The sequence below is a fragment of the Culex quinquefasciatus genome, chromosome 3 (genome assembly GCF_015732765.1).
Source record: "Culex quinquefasciatus strain JHB chromosome 3, VPISU_Cqui_1.0_pri_paternal, whole genome shotgun sequence".
Lineage (NCBI taxonomy): Eukaryota > Metazoa > Arthropoda > Insecta > Diptera > Culicidae > Culex > Culex quinquefasciatus.
Window position 1 is genome coordinate 114,281,890 of NC_051863.1, and position 19,186 is coordinate 114,301,075.

The 19,186-nt window shown below is 39.4% G+C and overlaps 1 protein-coding gene across 1 annotated transcript in view; it reads right to left on the bottom strand.

The window, feature by feature from the left end:
• The window catches only part of LOC6041011 (eukaryotic translation initiation factor 5B), a 195,771-nt gene extending 181,520 nt beyond the window's left edge, over positions 1–14,251 (bottom strand). Inside the window, 5 exon segments of the mRNA XM_038259671.1 lie at positions 2,151–2,283; positions 2,352–3,588; positions 3,591–4,731; positions 4,796–5,249; positions 13,745–14,251. Of these exon segments, the coding sequence (XP_038115599.1) occupies positions 2,151–2,283; positions 2,352–3,588; positions 3,591–4,731; positions 4,796–5,249; positions 13,745–13,809 (3,030 nt within the window). The 5' untranslated portion in view covers positions 13,810–14,251.
• Between the last annotated feature and the right edge of the window lie 4,935 nt (positions 14,252–19,186).

Below are 19,186 nucleotides of genomic sequence, written 5' to 3' on the forward strand. Positions count from 1 at the left end.
ATTTAATAATTTAATAATTTAATAATTTAATAATTTAATAATTTAATAATTTAATAATTTAATAATTTAATAATTTAATAATTTAATAATTTAATAATTTAATAATTTAATAATTTAATAATTTAATAATTTAATAATTTAATAATTTAATAATTTAATAATTTAATAATTTAATAATTTAATAATTTAATTATTTAATAATTTAATAATTTAATAATTTAATAATTTAATAATTTAATAATTTAATAATTTAATAATTTAATAATTTAAAAATTTAATAATTTAATAATTTAATAACTTAAGAACATTCTTGAAAAATAAAAGATTAACAAAAAAAATATCAATTGTCATATTTTCGTAATTTTTCAATTTAATAATTCGTACTTTTTACGTTTTTTGAGTCTGTAAGTTTTGACAATTTCAAATAATGAATTCTATTTTTTTTTATTATTTGAATATGTAAATTCTGAAATTTAAAATTGTTGAACTCCAGATTTCTTTTTTTTTATTTTAACATTACAATTCGCTTTTAGACGGAGATTTTAGCAGATTTCTAAGTGGATTTCGTTATGTTGTGATAATTGGGAGTAGAATCAATTCTACCTCAATCAGAGTGGCAACAGATTTTTTTCAATAAACCAAAAATTTAAAAAATTAAATTTTTATATTGAAAAAACATAGAAAATCTAAAAAGTTTCATAGCTTTAAATTTTTAAATTTTGTAATTTTTTCGAATTTTGTTACTTTGATTTAATTAAAATTGGTATTTATTTGAATTGTTAGGCAGATGTTTTAAAAATAATGAATTATAATGTTATGTTAAATTTATACAACAAATCGCTCCTTGAAGATTATTTCAAAGTTTCGTATTAAGAAAAAAAAGTCAATAATTTTTAGAAGAAAATTTTCTTCATTACCAACTTCTTAGAAATTGGTGTTTTCGCACTCATCGAATAAGATTGAATTTATTTAATTCCTAATAATATTTTCCTTTGTAATTTGAAAGAAATTCTATCGTTCTCAATTATTTTGTTTATCAAAATTGCTATCCGCGCGAAATCCGCGCCTGAGCAAAATTAGCCAGCAAATCCGCGCCAGATCCGCGCGATACGCGCCATCCGCGCCATCCGCGCGATCCGCGCCGTCCGTAACAACCCTGCACCTTAAGGGACAATTATGCCAGGACCTAAAACATATTCGCCGGCGTACCTTACGATCATCGAAGATATAGCAATACGAGAAAACTAAAAATCACTGCGAAACATGGCAATCAACCGCCCAACCAGCTTTTCGCGATCGAGTGATGATGCCGAGAAAATAATAAACGCTTGTCACTCTCTACACAATGGACGGGACGCCCCATATCACAATTAAAAATACAAAGCAACCGCGTGGTCACAAATCGCTTAAAAAAAACACAATTCTGGAGTTTTTTTAAAAGGTCCAATAAATCAAATCTTCAGTTTTTTTGTGTTTGTTAATACCCCTGACTCAAGGCGGTTTCCAAAACACCCAAAAAGCAAAAACTGGAAAATTGGTTTATTAAACCTTACCAAAAAAACTCCAGAATTATTCCTGCATTTGGATCCACTACTCCTGAACGACTGAAATCAACATGTTATTACGTAATACAATAACCTTGACGAACTCAACCGGCGGCGTGCCTCGCGATCCACAATGACAAAGTAAGGACTGAGTTTATCACTGGTTAAGAGAAAAAAAAAGGACGCAAAAAATCACGATCGATCCTGCAGGGCAACCGAGTGGCCCACAAAATGCCTAATACATTATTACAGTAATGCTACTATTAAACATTTTTCAGAATATCAATGATGTTTTTGCACAATTAACACTAACTTGAACTTCGCACTAAATATTGCCGCGATTGCCGTGCCGTATAGTTTTTCCACGCTTTGTCAAATTTCGAGCAAAAATTGAAAAGGGCACATAAGCATTTTGCAGCTGAAACTATTTTGCAAATTCGGAGCCAAAAGGCCTTAAAAAGCGCTGTAGGCAGTTGGAAACCAATAAGACCATTCCTAAGAGTTGTATAATTATCTGTTTCCTCCTTGTGCTGCGATACAGGTTATCCACGTTACCACATCCAGTTTTCGCCATTACAGAATGCTGGGAAAGCAGCACGTACTTACCGGAATCTTGGACGTCCTCAGGAACTCCAGCAGCGCCTCCAGCGAACCAAGCGTCGAAGCCTGCACGTACACGCCGCGTTCGCTCAGCTTGATGCTACTGAGCACCGACTTCAAATCACGCGCCACAATGTCCCTGTGAAAGGTGGTTTTCGAAACAAGTTTAGTGTTACGAGCGCTTGGAACCAGTAAATCCGCACTCACCGACAAATCTCCACCTCGTCCGGCTTCTGGGCGATCTGCAGGTTCAACCCGGCGATCGCTTTCTCCAGCTCCTTGGCGGCGATCTTGACGCCCTGCGCCGCCACCACCTCCTTGTGCTCGATGTAGGCGTTCTTGACGCGCAGCTCCTTCATCGGCTGCGGCATCAGCAGCGCCTTGATCTGGGTTGTGATGGGGCCTTCCGTGCCGGCCAGGATCATGGTGTCGCCCTCGCGCAGCTTACCGTTGATGAGGATGGCGTCGATTGTGGTTCCCAGGCCGGGGATGGCCTTCACCTCGAGGACGGTCGCTTGGAGATCTTCGCTGAACATGAGCCGTTTGGCGAGCTGTTTCTGGCAGGACTGGACGATCAGGAAGAGCAGATTGCCCATACCTTCGCCGGTGATGGCGCTGGTGGGGACGAGCGAGATGTACGTTTTGGGGTCGGGGTTTTCGTAGTACAGGGCGGCGTTGAGACCCTGCTCGGCGAACTGGACGATGACCTCCTTGGTGCGCTGGGTGAACTCGAGCTGAGTGTTGGAAGCTTGTGCTTTCAGGATGTCGCGGACGTCCTTGCGGTTCATGGTGTTCCAGTCGTACAGACGATCGATCTTGTTGAGGGCGACCACGAAGGGAGTTCGCTTGGCTTTGAGCAGGTTGATCGATTCGATGGTTTGCGGTTCGAGACCGTGCATAATGTCGACAACGAGGATGGCGATATCGCAGAGGGACGAACCACGGTTTCGCAAGTTGCTGAACGACTCGTGCCCGGGCGTGTCGATGATCAGCAGTCCCGGCAGCTTGAAGTTGGTATCGCCGTAGCCCTTGACGAACTTGGTTTGCTCCTTGATGTTATCAATGGGGACGTTCGTGGCACCGATTTGCTGCGTAATTCCACCGGCCTCAGCGTCCTGGACGTTCGTACGGCGCAGTTTGTCCAGAATCTTAGTCTTGCCCGTGTCTACGTGACCGAGGACACACACGACAGCGGCTCGTAGATTGTCCGTTGAGAGCTTCTTTTGGGCGTCCTGAGTTCGCTTGGCGATTCGCTCCATCGCCCGCTGGCGGATCTTCTCCGATTCCGGACGATTGTCCTCCTCGGAATCGCTCTCATCTTCACTTTCATCGTCCGATTCGTCGTCATCGTCTTCGCTGTCGTCCTCATCGTCATCGGACTCGGATTGTTTTTGCTGTCCTGTTTCTTGACTGGTGCGGGCGCTTCCTTAACTTCCGGTTTCGCCGGTTCCGGCTCCTCCTCCTCGCTGTCAGAAGCATCCCAAGATTCCTTCACCTCTTCAGCTTTCTTGGCGGCCTCGGCGGCAGCCGCTTCAGCTTCAGCCTTTTTCTGTTCTTCCAGCGAAGGACTCTCCTCCTTGGATTCACCTTCCTTCGTGCCATCGTCCTTCTTCTTCGGACGGATTCGCGTTCCCGGTCGTACCTTCTTCTCAACGCCAACCTCCGGAATCTCTACTCCTTGAGCCTTCAACGCGTCCAGCATCGCTTGGGCCCGCATGCGGTCCTGTTTCTGCTTGGCCGTCAGCAGCTTTCCTTCCGCCTTTAGCCGTTCCTTCCTTTCCTTCTCCTTTTGCTTCTTCTTTTCCTTCTTCTCTTGCTCCAGCTTCAGCTGCTCTAACCGATACTTTTCCGCCTCCTCAGCCAGCCGTTCTTTCTCCTCTTCCTCACGTTTCAACCGTTCCTCCTCCTCGCGGATTGCCTTCAGCCGTTCCTGCATCAACGCGATCGCAGCCTTGTTGGGTCCTTTTTTCTTCTTATCATCCTTGCCGGCATCTCCCGCAGGCTTAGCAGCCTCCGCAGCAGCAGCAGCAGGTTTCTCCTCAGCAGCAGCTTCCGGAGCGGCCGCTGCATCTCCGGCCTCATCCTTCTTGCCCTTTTTCTTCTTCTTTTTGCCTTCGCCGGCAGCTGCCGGAGCTGCCGCCTCTTCCGGCTGATCCTGAACCGCCGGTGCCGGCGTGCTCTCCTTGGACTCCTTCGGGGTCACTTCCGCCGATTCCTTTTCGGCCTGCTTCGCCGCTTGCGCCTCCTTCTTCTGGCGTTCCTTTTTTTCCTTGCGCTTCTCCGCCGCCGTCTTGATGTGAACGCCACCTTCTTCCGGTTCCGGTTCGTCAGCGGCTTCCGGCGGAGTGTCCTCCTTCTTCTTCTTGTCCTGTTTGTCCTTCTTTTTCTCCGGTTCCTTCTTGTCCGCTTCCGGAGCAGCAGCAGCAGCAGCAGGTTCCTCGGCCGGTTTCACCCCGGAGTACTCCAACTCCAGCTCCGCCAGCATCTTCTCGATGTCCTCGTCATCGCTGTCACCGCCCTTCTTCTTTTTACCTTTCTTGGCCTTCTTGCCGCCCTTCTGGGCGGGTTCATCGTCCTCGTCCTTGACCTAAAAATAAAAACACCAATATTAGAAATCAACCCAATCACACCGAGAACCGCTCAACACCTACCTGTTGCTTCTTGCCGCCCTTGGCCTTTCCCTTCTTCGCCCCACCATCATCGCCATCGTCATCGTCCCGAATCGTGTCCTTCTCCTGCCCGCCATCATCGTCATCATCGTCATCGGCCATCAACAGCGAAAATCCAACCGGACCCGCAGCAGCCTTGCCCTTCTTCTTTCCCTTGGACTTCTTGCCACCGTCATCAGCTTCATCAGCAGCATCCCCATTCTCCCCATCATCATCCGCTTCCGGCTTCTTGTCCTTCTTGCCCTTCTTGTCCTTGCCGGCCACGGTCAGCTTCTTGACGGCGGTCGTCACTTCCTCGACCTCGGCGGACTCGGTCGCGTCCTGGTCATCGCTGTCCACCTTTTTGGGCTTTTTCTCCTTCTTTTTCTTGCCATCATTGGTGCGGTTCTCGGCCTCGACCTCGGTCAGCTCGGTTTGCTTCACCTCAACGTCCGAGCTGGAAAAAAGGAGAATACCATTTTGTTAGATTTGGGGACGGAAGAAGACCACTTGAGATGGGAAGTGTTGATGCTCCACTTTTTTAAGCGGATAAGGGAAATTCTCCACGGTAGAGTACGCACTTGGTAAGAAACCGGTCAAGATCAAATCGAATGGACAGTAGCAGTAGCGAAAGCAAGCCAGAGTGCGCGAAGAAAAGCCCCAAGAAGTCGCTCCTCCTCTTGTGTTCTACCGCTCGTAGAGCTTCGTCAACCCATCCCTTTGGAGCCATATCCCCAAATAAGTTTCGCTTTGAGGGGCTTTGAGAGGTAGAGGGTTGTGCAGAAGGATACGCTCTAAGCAAGCGTTGTGACCTTTGGCATCCTGGTTAAGGAATAAGTTTTTATGCTCAAAGCCATTGCTTATGAAATTTCGACATTGTTTAGAGGAGAAAAGGAACTCGCTACAAAATGTTGAGGCTAGGAATTTTAACAGGTATGATTTTCATAAAGTATTCGCCTCCTTTTCTCTCCTACAGAAAACTGGGGGCAATGTAGCTGTCAAATTAGATCAAACTGTTCATTTCTGACGTCACAATTTTCTCCTCTATCGAGAAATTAAAAGTGAGAGTGAGTGCGTGTAGCATGGAGTTAAGCTTTTCAAAGTGCCATGGTAATTTTTGACAGCAACTTCACAAAAACTTTAACTTATGTTGCACACACTCTCACTTTTAATTTCTCGATAGGTGACCAAGCACTCCAATCGTCTTCACCATGACAACCTGATTTTGACATCTAGGTACTTTCGTTCGTTTCACACAGAAACGAATGAGTGCTACGCACAGTCACTCACACAGTCATTGACTTCCCTCTAGAAAAACATTCGCTCAGAGAACGGTCGTTTGACATTCTACCGGGATTCCGATCATCTCTCCCGTGATCGCAATCATATCTTAGGGCATCTCCACCGCAGGGACCTAATTGCGTTGCAAAGCTAATTTGGCACCCACGTCAAGCCCACCGCGGTACTTATGCGAGTGCTAATTTAGGTTCGAGTTCATCCGTGTTCATCCGAATCTAAACAAAACTCAGGTTAGCTCCGGGATCTACCGGGAGCAAATCGTCTGACGGAATGTTTTTTCAAGCAAAACAATGTAATTGGGTCAATGTGAGTTTGTAAACAAAGAGTTTATCCTGCTTACGACAGTAAATGTTTACATTAGGAGTGATGATTGATTTTTCGATTTCAATTCTTCGAGTTTGGAGATATTTTCCCTCCCGTGCTGCAAGTTCACGCATGAAAAATGACTTTTGGTAATCTGGGGTGATGCAGTTTTGTTTTTTTTAGGTTATATTGGGGCTGTGTTAAATTCTTAAATTCTTAAATTCTTAAATTCTTAAATTCTTAAATTCTTAAATTCTTAAATTCTTAAATTCTTAAATTCTTAAATTCTTAAATTCTTAAATTCTTAAATTCTTAAATTCTTAAATTCTTAAATTCTTAAATTCTTAAATTCTTAAATTCTTAAATTCTTAAATTCTTAAATTCTTAAATTCTTAAATTCTTAAATTCTTAAATTCTTAAATTCTTAAATTCTTAAATTCTTAAATTCTTAAATTCTTAAATTCTTAAATTCTTAAATTCTTAAATTCTTAAATTCTTAAATTCTTAAATTCTTAAATTCTTAAATTCTTAAATTCTTAAATTCTTAAATTCTTAAATTCTTAAATTCTTAAATTCTTAAATTCTTAAATTCTTAAATTCTTAAATTTAAATTCTTAAATTCTTAAATTCTTAAATTCTTAAATTCTTAAATTCTTAAATTCTTAAATTCTTAAATTCTTAAATTCTTAAATTCTTAAATTCTTAAATTCTTAAATTCTTAAATTCTTAAATTCTTAAATTCTTAAATTCTTAAATTCTTAAATTCTTAAATTCTTAAATTCCCAAATTCTTCAATTTTCAAATTCCTGATTTTGAATTCATTTTTTTTATTTTTGATAAAAATTGTGTTTTTGATATTAGAATTTCGGGTTTTCGTAAATTTGTAAATTTTACTTAATTTCGATCCCGTCCGTGTGGATCAATTGGACAGCGCAATGGACTCACAATCCAGAGGTTGCTGATTGGTACTAGCAATAGTGGCCGACAGCTATAAAGACAACTTCTTTTTTTTAATCCATTTCTACCAAAAAAACTATATCTGTCCTTTTAATTTCAAAATTCTGCATTTTGAGATTCGGCGGGGATTTTAAATATTATTATATCAAATACAAGATTATTAAAAAAGAAAATTCAAATTCTGCGATTTTTTCATCAGAACATATTGCAAACAAGCACCGCGCGAAGAAACGTCAAACGCCACTTTTCGTTTATGCTGCGTACCGCTTAAGAAAAATCTTTTCGTGACCCTTTCCCTGACCGTTTCTTGGGCGTTTTTTTATATGGAGTTTTGCGTTCCTTCGGATCTGCGTATCAGCCTTTACGGTACAACCATTCAAAATATTTTTAAATGAAATGAAAAAAAATAAATAATAAAAATAAACGTATTCGTAATTTTTTCTTACTCCTCACTGACGTGAGCAAGATACACCCTTTGTTTACAAACTCACATTGGACCAATTACATTGTTTCGCTTGATATATATATTTGAATTTTATACATAATTCAAAAATGTTCAAATCAGTTTAGTTATTTTTGAATTTTGGACATTCATGTTTGAATTTTCGGTAATGATTTGCTTATATTAATATATGTGGTTGATTATTTTTTATTTAAAAAATTAAAAAATATATAAATTCCACAACTTTTCAATTTAACAAAATCGTTTTGAACTGAATTACTGATTTCTTTAATATTCTCTCAAATTTGATTTATTTATTTATTTTTTTTTTTTGGGAGGGTGATCCAGCCGCACATCGTTGATGTCGAAACCTCTAAACTGGGCCCTCGTCCTGTCACGTCCGTCAGTAGTCTTGTCGTACATTACAACTAGAACCAGATCTGCCAATGAATTAGTACACTTCGACCAAATAAACACTGACGCTGTATGGATCTGACTCTAGAATAAATGCACAGTTGTGTGTTATTCATTAGTCCAACTTATTCAATTATTCATATAAGTCCAAATATTCATTTGCGGATAACTACCTAACTTGAATTGAATACAAGATTAAAAGCAACCTATCCGAAAGCTACTCTTATCTCAAATCCCCGACATTTTAATTATTAACCAAAAAAAAAACGTTTCTTTTAAAACCTGTCTGGCTTCTTTTAAAAAACAAAAAAAAAATAACAGTTGATATTTTACAAGTCGTGAATTGAAAAAGAGACGACCATTTGTTCGTCAGAATTCCAGTAGATCCTCGATTCGCAACAATGGTCGATACAATCATAATCCGACAACCGTTAGTTCAACAGATCAACGAATTTAGTCCGATATCATTTCACTATTGATTGATCGAGACTCTATGGAAATTTTGACAAATCAGAATGGATTTTATGCTACTTGAATGAAAATCACCGATTCTGATAGAATTACTAAATTCACTGTTACTAATTTTGTCCCTAAATAACTAAAGGCAAAGTATAAAAGTTGATATTTATAGTTAAAATCCTAAATTCTACAAACACTTTTTAAACCCGCATCCTAACCTGACACCCACATTAAGATAGGGAAAAATCACATATGTAGCGGTTCATTGTACAAATGTGATATTTCCACTATCAGAGAACCTCCTTGTCTCGATGACAGCTTACCGGCCATCGATTAAGCCCTGAGACTACGTCAAAGTGGGTTCTCGTAGCATGAAGTGGTGTCCATGTGTAAAAATGGAAGCTTCAGCAATATACTGAACACTTCGATTTTAATTCCACATCGGATCAAATCATACTCTTTGCCAAACAAGCATCAAACCTATGATACTCATTATGACAAAGCCCAGGGAATATTCTCTCAAATTTGATATTCAAAATAAATGCATCTTCAACCAAAACAAATACAAATAATTCAAAAAATTGCTGAAAAAATTAGCCACCGGCAGCTCGGGGACTTCTCGAGCACCTATCTTGGCTACTCGACGGATCCCCGATGAACTTTTTCTTCGTTGAATGAACTCGAAGGCTAATTTAGCTTTAGCTTTGCTACCCGCGGTGGGAAAGTTGGGATGCAAACATGTCGGGAGCAAATCGGATGAACACTTTTAAAAATTTGAAAATGATATTTTATTGATGTAAGCAAACAATTAGGACATATAATGTAATTGGAAGCATGTTCTATCATGCTAGAATGTATTTTTATTGATTTCGATCAACAAAACGGCTAGAATTTGAAAATGAATAAATTAGATCCCCGCGGTGGGCTTGATTCGGTAGCCAAATTAGCTCCCAGCGGTGCGAAAACGTGTATTAGCTACGGAGCAAAGCTAAAACTGGGGATCCAACCGATAGGTTTGCCACGCAATTAGATCTCTGCGGTGGAGATGCCCTAATAAACCAAATTTCTAGTTTTTGCTTGTTGGGTGTTTTTGAAACAGCCTTGAGTCAGGGGTGTTAAAAAACACACAAAAAGCAAAAACTGAACATTTGGTTTATTGGACCTTTAAAAAAATCCATATATGACTTCTGCCACCACGCAGCAAACACATGGAAGAGAGAGAGAGACAAAAACGAGAGAAATGAAAAGAGAGCGTTTTCTCGTTTGGGCGGCTGCTTGAGTGGTGCTAATTTTTCGTTCGTTTCGTCTTTGTGTTTACGTTCACCGACCGTCGCCAAGCAATGAATTTGGTTTTGGGAAATGATCGCTGACAGAAAGTTCTATCAAATATCAAGCAGTCCCATTCAGTGATAGGTCCTTTTTCAAGCATTGCCCAAAAAATATATTAAAATTTTATTATTAATTATAAAAATTATATTATTTTTGAATGGGCAGCTGTCAAATTTGTGTGGAAACACATATGGATGAACCATTGCCAGTGACGTTAAAAATAAACGCTTTAGTGGACATTAGAGTAGTTCCCCATAAATTCGCACATTTTTATGCGATTTTTAAATTTTCATTTTATGATTTGGATGAAACTTTTGTTCATGCATGCCCTTAGTCAAAAGAAGTAACTTTGCATCATCAGTTTTTCTTTTTTTAGTTATTTTATGAGATATCTTTGTAAACGCTTCCGGTTAAGGGTTTTTTAAATCCGATTTTTTTATTATCTTTTTATCACTAAATGTTGCAGTTGCAGACCCAGTTGTAGTGCAGACCCATTATTCTATGCTTAATGTTGCATTTCCAAAACAAGTATTTTTTTAATTTTCGAAATTTGTTTAGCCATAGTGCGTAATGATGCAAAAACTTGTTTAGAGATATAATTTTCGGAAAAAATCGTTTTTGAAAATATCGAAAATCCAGCCAAAAATTTTAATAAAGTCGTTTGTTAAATTTTCTGATCTTTTCATTAAAAATAACCTCCAAACTTTAAAATTTTAAAATCAAAAGTTATTTGAAAGGATCTGAGAATTTTCCTTGTTACATATTTGAGACCAAATTATAAAATTTGTGAAATGAAAAAGACCAGAAAATTTCGCAAAAGTATTTATTTATTTATTTATTTTTTGGTGGGTTGTTTGGGTGAGACTTAGAAAACATCAATTTTCCTGTTTTTAAACCATGGCATGGCAATATCTAAGCAATTAAGGGTCGTATGAACAAAGTTCAAGAAAGCAAAATATAGAGAATTTTTTCAGCTATTCAATAATATTTTTTTAAAGTGGACAAACATGAGCACTAATTAAAAAAAATAAATAACATCGACTAAACTCAACCCCCGGTGGTTGGTCAAAGTCAAACTAAAAAGTGACGAACTGTCACTTTTTACACGGCGCTCACGCATACTATCAAAACAAACGTTTAGTAGTGTATGTGAACTCCATGTAAAAAGGGTGTCAAACTGAAAAGTGACCCCGTTCGTTTGACAACAGTTGGTTCCAAACCATCGGAGTTTGAGTGTATTTTGAAAAAAGTTAACCAAAAATGGCTATAACTTGCAAACGGTGCACTTTATCAAAATTTTACTAGAGTAATTTTGGCTTGCAAATTCGTTTTTACATAGAAAAATGAAGTTGAAATTTTTTTGCGACCAATATTTCGATTTTTTGAAAAAATCTGTATTGATTCAGAAATTCATAACTCGCTTAAAGATTTTTTGCACAACCTGGAAATTTCTGAAAAGTTGGCATTTGATGTCCTCTAAAACAAATAAAAAAAAATAGTGTTTTTTTTTGCAAATCAAGTTTTAGTGACAAAAAGTGAAATTAAAAATCACCAAATTTTTATTACCGTATCATTTTTTTCAGTTTACAGCGAAACCTCTTTTTATTTCGTCGATTTCTCCAAAACCATACAATATTTTTGCAAGTTTCAAAAAGCGTATTGTAGATCTAAACAAAACCTACAAATTGCTTTTAAAAGATTGCAAAAATGTTGCGTTGTTCCACAGAAATCGACAAATTAGAAAAACGTAAAAAGTGGTTTCACCAAAGAGTATTGAATCTTTGATTCTGTTCAATGTCAGTGAAACTAGAAAATTCAATGTGTAAACAGTGAAAAAAATGACAACTAGAAATGTCACCAAAAGCGTAACGCTTAGTCGCCACTGAACAAAAAATATTCTTCTCAATTCAGATTTTTTTTTGGCTGCTGCGATGTGTACCGCGTGTACCGCGTTACGGGGTCAAAAATAAAAGGCCAGTGTACCCTCTCATTTCCCTTCTCTCTGGTTTCACTGTAGTCCAAAGACTCCAAATCGTTCAAAAAATTCCTTCCAAAAATACAGATTTTTGAATTTTCACACATCATTTTTGTATGGACACCTGCCAAATTTGTATGGAAAATTATATGGACAAACTAATGATGCAAAATGGCTTCTTTGGGCATACCGAAGGCACCAAAAAAGTTTCAGCCGGATTAAAAAATACAAAAAAAAATCGAATGACCAAAAACTCTGAGAATTAAAGGAAATTTTCTCTGTTTTTCAAAAATATTTTTTTCAGAGCTGCCTTTCTTTAAAGCATTATGATTTAAATTAAAAAATTATTTCAATGAATGATTTTTAATAACTTTTTGTCCATATTTTAAATATTTTCAAAAAACACTATTTTCAACTTTGAGTCATAAAAAGTTAAATTAAACAATGGGATTTTTCCGTGTACCTATTTTTTCTGAAAATTCCTAACCTACAAATTTGCTGAAGACACCAAATCGATCAGAAAAACGTTACTTAATCCACCTTAAGGTGGTTAGTGCCTTCCCCACATTGATATACCTTTGATAGGGTTGTCAGATCTTCTATCTTTTGGACTCGTTGGAAAGGTCTTTCGATTTGTGTATTTTGCTCGGAAATCACGTTTTAGACCAGTTTTGAGGACGCTGTATCTTTTGACAGGAGCAAGACAGGAGCTGCTGAGACTTTTCCTGACACCATGGTATAACAAAAACTGTCAAGGAATAATTTATATAAATTTTGAATTAAAATTATGAAACTGTCTCGTTTTTACAGGACACAAATTTCATTTTTTTTTTTTCATCACAGTGCTTATAACATGCACGTTTAAAAAAAATACAAAATAAACCGCGATTTGATGAATGAAATCTTCATGTTCATCCATTTTTTTAATGTTTAAAATTGTTCGAAATGTCAAGTTTGCTTTTAAAAATAATATCGTTCTCATGTAAACATTTCTATATTTTTTTAGCCTTTGGATCTTTTATCGGATAAATATGTTTTGTAAGGACTACAGTCTAAATAGGGACAGCAGTTTGTAGAGCACTTAAAAGCTTGAAATTTGGAAAACGATGCACTATTTTAGATGCTCTGTGTCTGTTCTATTCGAAACTATTCAAAAATATCAAAATATTGTACAGTGACAAGGCTAAAACAGTTGTCCCAATTCGCCCCATGTGTCCCGTTTCGCCCCAGATGACGATACCAGAGTTTTTTTTAAAGGTCCTATAAACTATTGTGTTTCATATGGTTATAGGACCTAATAAAAAAATTCTAAATTTGTTTATTAATAGGACCTTTAAAAAAACGCGAGCTTCCTATTCTTCTGTTTTCATTTCAGAAAATTGTGCAATATAGTTAAACGTATAAATTTCTCACTGTAATTGAGATGATGAATACGTATGCATGCTTTGCGTAACAAAAACTAAAATAGATAAATATTTGCAATTTGTTTAGTTTAATTAAAAAAACGAGTTAAATTTAATGAATTAAGAAAAACAAACAAAGAAAAATGCAAGAAATCTGTTTATTGAACGCAAAAAAAAATTAAATAAATGAAAACAACTGAATAAGATAAGGACAGCTAAGGGTTAAGTTCCAAAAAACAAAGATAAAAAAATTGCTCGGGATGTGGCACAAAATCAGAACCTAACCTCTGCAAATTTACCAAAAACAAAAACAGAAGTCTACAAATTTTCCTTTCACTAAAATTCAGAGAAAAAGAAAATAAAATACTCACTTGTCCTCGCCAGCACCGGCGGCCGCAGCGGCAGCGTCCTTCTTGCCCTTCTTAGCCTTACCCATCGTCGGTTAATCGGTTCGACCGGAGTGGACTCCTGAAATCGGTTCCTCCACGCAAAACGGGAACTGCCGGACGGACTCAGCTTGAAAACCGGTGACGGGAGCAAACACGCTCGGAACACGGACGGGACGACACGCGACGAAACCTTGCGCGAACACACACACGCGAAACCCCCGGAACGCGAAACCGGACCGACGAATCCGACGACGACGGAACACCGAAAGAGAAAAGAAAATCGCTCGAAACTCGCGGAAAACGCCACCAAACGTACGATCTGGACCGGTGCCAAGAGTTGCCACACGCGTCGCACGGCTCACACACGGAACAATCCGAGTTTTGGTGTAGAAAAACGCTTGAAATTCGGCAAAAATCCGACACTCGCGAAAAAATGTGTTCCCCTGCAAAACAGCACACACTGGAAAGTGTCGACTTGTCACACTGACAGCTGATGCGGCGGTGTGATAGTTTTGTTTACGTTGCGCGCGCACACAAACACACGCACACGCGCGGTCTGCGGGGTGACAGGCGGGATTTATGTCACCGAGGCTGTCAAACGCGGAAAAAGGTTGGAATCGCGACGTGCACGCTGCTCTGAAATGGGTTAATTTGTATTTACTACGTTTGTACCCATAGAGATATCCACGCGCGAGAGTGTTTTAGTTTGTAACAAAATTTACACGCAAACATAGGCAAATCGAGTAGAATGATTCGTCTGTCAAAATCAGTTGTGTCCTTTGTTATACCACGAGCACGTGGTAAACAGCTGGTTTTTACATACGATTGATCTACTCGATTTGCCTATGTCTGCGTAAAAAAAGTGTTACAGAGAATTAGTTCTTTCTAGATTCAATTGCCCAAACACGGTGAAATTAGTTTTTCATCACTTTTATTTCTCCCCGGTTTACTGCCGTTCTACGCATAATTGTCCCATGTCATTTTTAGACGATTTTGACTTTATGACATTTTTAAGTTTAGTTTGATGTATATTTTAAGAAAAACACATAAAATCTGGTACTTTGTTCGCAATCTCCTTAAAAACAACACCAAGTCTGTTTGTCCCATCGTTAAACTTCTACGCATAATTGTCTCACCAGGTATTTTCTAACACAGAATCATTAGTTTTACTAAGCATTAAGTCTTGTTTACCTGTTGTATAGCAAGATAATTACAAATAAAGGTGATAAACTGATAAATGGGGTGATTAGGGACACATAGGACGAATAGAAACCCACGGGACAATTATGCGTAGAAACACAGAAATCGGTCCAAAAATTTTAATCGCGTTTTTCTCAGTTGCACTTTTTTGAACATGGGACAATTATGCGTAGAACGGCAGTTTACACCAAACGTCCTTTTCTCAAGGCCTACTTTCCCTGCTTCGCCTCACCCTCTTCTTCATCTTCCTTCTTCCGCGCCGCTGCTCGGCCTCGTAGCTGGCCGCTCCGCGACCGATGGAATTCGCTTGTCGCTCCTTAGAACCCGGCGGATCGTTCGGCGTGATCGCCGGTTCTTTCGCGCCGCCGTCTTCCTTCAGGCAGCTTCGCGACCGCGTCGAGCGGCCTCCAGCCGCGCGTGGCTCACCAAGTTCGAGACCGGTTCTTTTCGGCTTAGCAAGAAATACTGTTCCCGCTTGCCGAAGGTCGCCGCTAGTGCTTAGCGGACCAAGTAGCGCCGCCCGATGTTTTCAGAACCGAAAAGAATATTCCGCTAGCTGTTCCGGTGCTTTGTTCCTCGGCGTGTACTTTTTCCTGGCGCAACAAAAACTTGGCGCGGCTCAGCCGCAAACGAACCGTCACCGTTTCGAGTAGAAATTCCACTGCCAAGCAAATCGGGATGTTGGTTGTTGATCCACCTGATTCTGCTCTCTTCGTTCCCTCTCCATCTCTTGTGCTCCGCTCTCTCAATCTCGCGAATGAACCGGAAGCAGCTTCGTTGTATTAGTGTAAGCGACTTTGACAGCACGTGCCACGCGTGAGGGTGAGGTGAATGTTGATCAAGTCCTACTTATTTTTGAGTAGTACTGCTTTTTTCTTAAGTGGTTACATATATTTCACGGTTTTCAAATCAAATTAACATCATTATTTTAACAAACGTTACAAAAGTGTAAACAAAATCAGCTGCTTGGAATTCAGCCAATCACAATCGTTCAAAACCAAAACAATACTTCAAATACAAATACTAGCACAGAATGATGGTGTGCGTGAGAGAAACCGTGGAGATCTCTATTATTTAAAAAAAAATCTTCCTACACTCAAAGTCACAAGTATCCTGTTTTCAAGTTCACCCGTCGTAACCCTTTAAAAGGGTATCGAAAATGTATTGATTTTGATATACCGTTTTGAAAAGGGTGACGCCGGATGAACTTGAAAAAAGGATAGAAAGTACCATTTTGAGGGATAGTTCTGATTTTGAGCGTACATGTTTATCGAAGAAGATATAGAAAAATTAAATACAGTCATCCCTCATCTTCGGAACAGTTTACAGATCGGCCAATGTTAAAAAATGATAGCAAATCGACTTAATGATTCGCTTTTTCCTTCATTTGAAAGCTTTTTTTGCGATGTTTCGAATGCTGTATCGACCAACTGCAAATTTTAACTTTTATATCAAGTTTTTAAAGAAAAACTTTGACCCTTGAAATCCACAAATTCGGAACACTTTTTTCTTACGGATGTAAACAAACTTTGGATCTCTCCAGGAGTACATATTTGTAACAAAAAAATGACTTCATACACTGAAACCGGTGAAACTCAAGCTTAGTGATGTTTTATCCATGGTCTGATAACTTTTTTGGTGAAAATATCAGTTAAATTCAGGTGTTCCACACGAGGGGCGAGACACAGTTAATCAATTATAATTTATCTAATTTATTGGAGCTGATTTTGGTTGATTAGCTAATTGATTAGCGCTGATTTGACAACCCATTCCCATCCAACGTCAAATTATCTTGGCATGTCGAGAGAAGTTGTTTTGACAGCTACAATATGAGTTTTGCTTTGAAATGAGGGAAAAAAAAGATTTCCTTGAAAACCAATTTCTGTCGATGGTAAGTTTACTTAAAATGTAAATCTTGCCCATTTCTTAAGTTTCGTTATCCTACAGCAGAAAACAGATTTAACGTCGCCGTCTCTCATCGAAATCGAGACTGATTTAGTTCCTGCACATCCAGCGGCAAATGATCAAGGAAATGTTGGGTCCAGTGTTGAAGAAACCGTAAGATCCGGTGATGGCGCACAAGAATATGAAGTTTCCCGGCCAGCCTTACATCGTCGTGGTTCCTTCCGAGCCGAATCTGGACTCGCCGAGCAGTCGACTCGACTCGCTGTTTGCTGTTTGATTCGGTGGTTCCGATTAAGATGCCGGGGAAACATGAACAAGCAATCAATGCAGACGACGCCGGTTCTGTTCGTGATTGGCCAAATGTCCGCCCCAACCCGACGGGACAGCCGAAATCCAAACTATTGTTATCGAACAACAGCAGCAACCTGGCTGTGACCGGCGGTTCAGCGATTATCTCACAGCGGCCAAGGCCTCACCACCAATTGCCGCGAACCGAAAGCACCGCATGAACCCGTCTGCCGGCACCGTGGACGGGGAACAGGCCAAAGCGGCTCAAACCACAAACAACCCGCCAAGCGAGGCCCATGCAAAAGTCCCAAAATATTCCCGCGCCGAAAAGTTGGTCCTTCAGCAAAGCCAAAAGGAACTGGATGTGGCCATCATGAGTATTCTGCCAGATGCGGACATGGTTCCGGAAGTTAAGAAGAAGGCATCCCCAGTCACCAACTTCCAGATCTCCGGTAACGGCACCACAACCAGCGGCTTGGAGATTCGAACACCATTGATTGTTCGGCACTGGGCAGTTTCGGTTTTTACAAAATAATGAGTTTTTATTTTTATTAGTTTTTCACGGTAATAAAAAAACGGTTCTTTTGTTGTTTTTCTCTGGTCACAAGGCCCGATGATTAGTCACCTTTCAGTTATTGTTATGAGACAATAACTACCCCGTTTGTACCGAGGTTTGGACCCAGTACATATTTCTGAAAGGAACAGCCTGATTTAATAATTAAAACAATGTTGTTTCTAAAATAACTTAAATTCAATAAAAGAAACTACAATCTTGGACAGCCTTTTGATGATACCGGTCCAACCGGAGAAACCCACAGCTCTTCATATCGCCCAGAACCGTGGAGTTCTCCGCCCAGAAGGCTGTCTGGATGATGACGAAGCACCACTTCCGACAAATCCGTTCGGTTCCGTATAGCCTTCTTTAGACTTTCCTGCGCAATCCGTTTATGAAAATTTACAAGACTTCCGAGCTGTTATTGGCCAACCCGGCCTTTTCGTTGAAAATCGTCAAAAATGTCGTTCCGGGGAAAATCCGCAATGCTGTCCACTTCCTCAGCCTTCTAAAACGCTTTACTCCGAACACGCCGACCTACTTATTTCTACCCTTAGCAGCTTCTCTATCGGCATAATGGGTAGTTTGGTCTTTAAGACACCGGTTTCAAGACAAATTTGATAAATTTCAGATTAATTTCCATTATCCATGCGGCCGCACGCGATTTTTTTTTTTGTTTTGCTTTGATTTGTTTGACGTTTGTGCGACAGACCAAGGCAAATAGAATGGTGGGAATGCGCTAATGGATTAGCGTGAATGCTAATCAACTAGCTGAAATTTCTAATCAACTAGGCGATAATCTTAATTGATTAGGGCATGTGTCTCACCCCAAGGTTCCACAATTGTGAGAGGCACAATAACATCCTACAATTATGGAATAGGCCATTTGAAGGCAGTGTTTTGATGCTATGGATAAAATAGTCTTGAAATTAAGTTTATTGTTTAAAAAGTACTACTTTTACTAGTGAAATATCAAGAGAATGTCCAAATAAAGGTCCTAAAAATAGTAGGGTCGAGAGAAAAGCTGCATTTCGACGTCGTCGTGCTATCTTGTCGCACCCGCCATTTTGACGTTCCGAGAAAAACGCGTTTTAATGTTTGACCTTGAATATTCAAAAACGAGAGCACGCAATGTAAACAATAACAAACACGTTTTGTTTGGCTCACTATTCTGTGCATTGTCCCATAGTTTGGTTGAAGTTGGTTGCTGGAGTCCCGAGTTATAATTACATATGTTTACGGTAGTCTAGCTTGTACGTGCGACAAACGCATCCTGACTTTCCTGGCCTGAAATCCCTTTGGCCTTTTGTCGCACTTACATCCATTTTCATGGAGTGACAAGATAGCACGACAAGATTGAAACTACTTTCATATGTAAAGTGACAAAAATGCACGGAGTTTTTTCGGTTTTTGTTGAATATCTCAGGATTGAAATCGAATTTTGGGGATCTGTGAAGGTCAAAAGGTGAGGCATTGTG